At 25.3% G+C, this 3,689-nt stretch overlaps 1 protein-coding gene across 1 annotated transcript; it reads left to right on the top strand.

Moving 5' to 3' along the window:
• The first annotated feature begins 270 nt into the window (after positions 1 to 270).
• On the top strand, positions 271 to 3,437 carry LOC142326692 (cytochrome b-like). The gene is given in 1 exon segment (XM_075369320.1): positions 271 to 3,437. A coding segment is annotated over 1 exon segment (807 nt). The 5' UTR covers positions 271 to 838; the 3' UTR covers positions 1,646 to 3,437.
• Positions 3,438 to 3,689: the final 252 nt, after the last annotated feature.

Genomic DNA, 3,689 nt, shown 5'->3' with positions numbered 1-3,689 from the left:
CCTAAAACACCATCACAAACACCAAACACCAAATAAATAACTAAAAAATAATAATCAAAATCAAAATAACCTATAAAACCAAAAATAAAAAAAAAAGAATAAAGTAATAAATATTCAAGCCCCAAAAGACATAAAAGAAAATGCCTACGAACAAATAAAAAAATAATTAATCTAAAAAAGTAACCAAAAAAATAAGTAATTATCATAAGTCAAGTTTAGGATAGTTTAAAAAAAACAATGATCTTGTAAATCATAATTTAAAAAAAATTTATCTAAACAAAATCAGTAAAGAAAAAATCATCTTTAGTATCCAAAACTAATATTTTATATTAAAATACTTACTGAATTTTCACAAAATATTTAATTTTATCAAACATTATTGTATCTCCAATACTTAAACACCCCATATCACTAGGATCAATAATAATTTTTCAAACAGCCTTAATGTGCAGAAATAATTCAATAACAATTAAATCATCATGATATCTCTATATTATATTTTTAACAACAGTAGGAGGACTAATAATTATATTTATATACATATCAAGAATCGCATCAAATGAAAAATTCAAACCAAGAAAAAAAATTTTTTTAATATGAACACTAGTAATATTAACCTCTATTGTTATTAGAAACATAGACCCAACAACAGAAATAACTACTAAACTCAATGAAATAAAAGAAATAATAACCGAATTAACTGAAGAAAAATCAACAAGAAAATTTTTTAGAATATATAAAATAAACATTACAATTACAATAATATTTATCCTAATTATTACAATAATCTCAGTAAATAACATCGTAAGAACATTTGAAGGACCACTTAAAAAAACTTATGTTTAAATCTATACGTAAATCAAGACCAATCAATTCATTCTTAATTGATTTACCAAGACCATCAAATATTTCATTATGATGAAACTTTGGATCACTTTTAGGAATATGCTTAATAATTCAAATTATCTCAGGACTATTTCTAGCAATACATTATTCACCAAGAATTGATAAAGCCTTTAAAAGAATTGTACACATTACCCGAGAGGTAAATTACGGATGAATAATTCGAAACATCCACGCAAATGGTGCATCACTATTCTTTATTCTAATCTTTATACACACAGGACGAGGAATATATTATGGATCATTTAAATTAAAAAAAACATGAATATCAGGATCATTAATTCTTTTAACATTAATGGCAACAGCATTTATAGGATATGTACTACCATGAGGTCAAATATCCTTCTGAGGAGCAACAGTAATTACTAATTTAATTTCAGCAATTCCTTATATAGGAGAAATAGTAGTACAATGAGTATGAGGAGGATTCGCTGTAGACAACCCCACACTTAATCGATTCTTTACATTCCACTTTATTTTACCATTCATATTATCAATAATAGTAATACTACATTTAATATTCCTGCATGAATCCGGATCATCTAATCCACTAGGAATAAAAAACAACATTGACAAAATCCCATTCCACCCATACTTTACAACAAAGGACATCTTAGGAATAGCAATAACAATAATTATTTTTACAATAATAATTAATTTAAACCCATTCCTAACTATAGACCCAGAAAATTTTACTCCAGCAAACCCACTAAGAACACCCCCACACATTCAACCAGAATGATACTTTTTATTCGCATACGCAATTCTACGATCAATCCCTAGAAAACTGGGAGGAGTAGTAGCACTAATAATATCAATTCTAATTATTATATCAATACCATTTTCAATAAAAATAAAATTTCAAACAAGATCATTCTACCCAATAAATAAAATAATATTTTGAATCATAGTAAATACATTTATTCTACTTACATGAATTGGAGCACGACCAGTAGAAGAACCATACATTATTACAGGTCAAATCTTGACCACAATTTACTTCTCATTCTTTATTATCCATCCCATGTCTACAAAAATATGAGATAAATTGTAAATTTCAAGTTAATAAGCTAAAAGCAATATAACTTGAAATTATAGGAAAGTATAAAATACTATTAACTTTTTTTTCACCTTAAAATAATGAAAAACAAAAAAATCCTAAAAAAAATAAAAACCAAAATATAATTTAAAGTAACAGGCAAATAACTCCTTCAACATATATATATCAACTTATCATAACGATAACGAGGAAAGGAACCACGAACCCATACAAAAAAATAAATAAGAAACACAACCTTAATAAAAAAAAAAAAATTTATACAATCACCCCCTAAAAACACTAAACAAGTAAAAAATCTCATAAATATCATATTTCTATATTCAGACAAAAAAAATAAAGAAAATCTAAATGATCTATATTCAACATTAAATCCAGAAACTAATTCTGACTCACCCTCAGAAAAATCAAAAGGAGAACGATTAGTTTCAGCTAAAATACAAGAAAGAAAAATTATAAATAAAGGAAAAGAAAAAAAAATAAATCAAACATCAAACTGAAAATAACAAAAATAATTTAGATTAAAAGACTCACAATATAAAATAAAACAAAAAATAACTAAAAAAAAAACAACTTCATAAGAAATTCTTTGAGAAATTCTACGTATACAACCCAATAAAGAATAAACAGAATTAGATGATCAACCGGCAATTATAATAAAATAAACCCCTAAACCAGAACAACAAAAAAAAAAAAAAAGACAATAAGAAAATCCTACAAAATTAAAACTAAAAGGAAATATTAATCAAAAAATTAAAGAAACGGAAAGACCCAAAATAGGTACAAAAAAATAAATTAAATAATTTCCAAAGACAAGAAAATAAAATTCCCTTCTAAATAACCTTAAAGCATCTCTAAAAGGCTGTAATAAACCAAACAAACCAACCCTATTAGGACCCCTACGAAATTGAATATAACCCAAAACCCTACGTTCAAATAAAGTAAAAAAAGCAACACCCAAAAGAACAAAAATAAATAAAAAAAAAGAACTAAGAATAAACATTTACTAACTGTAAAAATACATTATTAAATTCTAAATTTAAAGCACTTAAATCTGCCAAATTAGTAAATAAATTATTATATTACCAAAAATCCTTTCGTACCAATCAGAATAAATTTAAAGAAGATAGAAACCAACCTGGCTCACGCCGGCTTGAACTCAGATCATGTAAAATTTTAAAGGTCGAACAGACCTAAAACTGTAAAACCTACCCCACAGAAACTTTTAATCCAACATCGAGGTCGCAAACAAATCTATCAATAAGAACTCTCCAGATTTATAACGCTGTTATCCCTAAGGTATCTTAATCTTTTAATCAAAATAAAGGATCAAACAGACATAAAAAAATGTAAAAAAAAAATAAAGATTAAAATTTTATTTGTCACCCCAACAAAATTTAATTCATAAAAATTTTAAAAATAAACTAAAAAAAAAAAATCAAAAATAAAATAAAGATCTATAGGGTCTTATCGTCCCTCTTCAAAATTCAAGCTTTTTAACTTAAAAATAAAATTCAAATTAAATTACAAAAATAAAGTATAATTTTCGTCAAACCATTCATTCCAGACCTCAATTAAAAGACTAATTATTATGCTACCTTAGCACAGTCAAAATACTGCGGCTATTTAAATCATTGAGCAGGTCAAACCTTAAATAAATTACAAAAGGACATGTTTTTGATAAACAGGCGAAATTATTTCTTGCCTAATTCATAAATGAAATTTTTAA

Source organism: Lycorma delicatula, chromosome 6 (assembly GCF_047948215.1).
Source record: "Lycorma delicatula isolate Av1 chromosome 6, ASM4794821v1, whole genome shotgun sequence".
NCBI lineage: Eukaryota > Metazoa > Arthropoda > Insecta > Hemiptera > Fulgoridae > Lycorma > Lycorma delicatula.
Note: the sequence above shows the minus strand (reverse complement) of the source record. Positions and strands in the feature narration are given on the sequence as shown.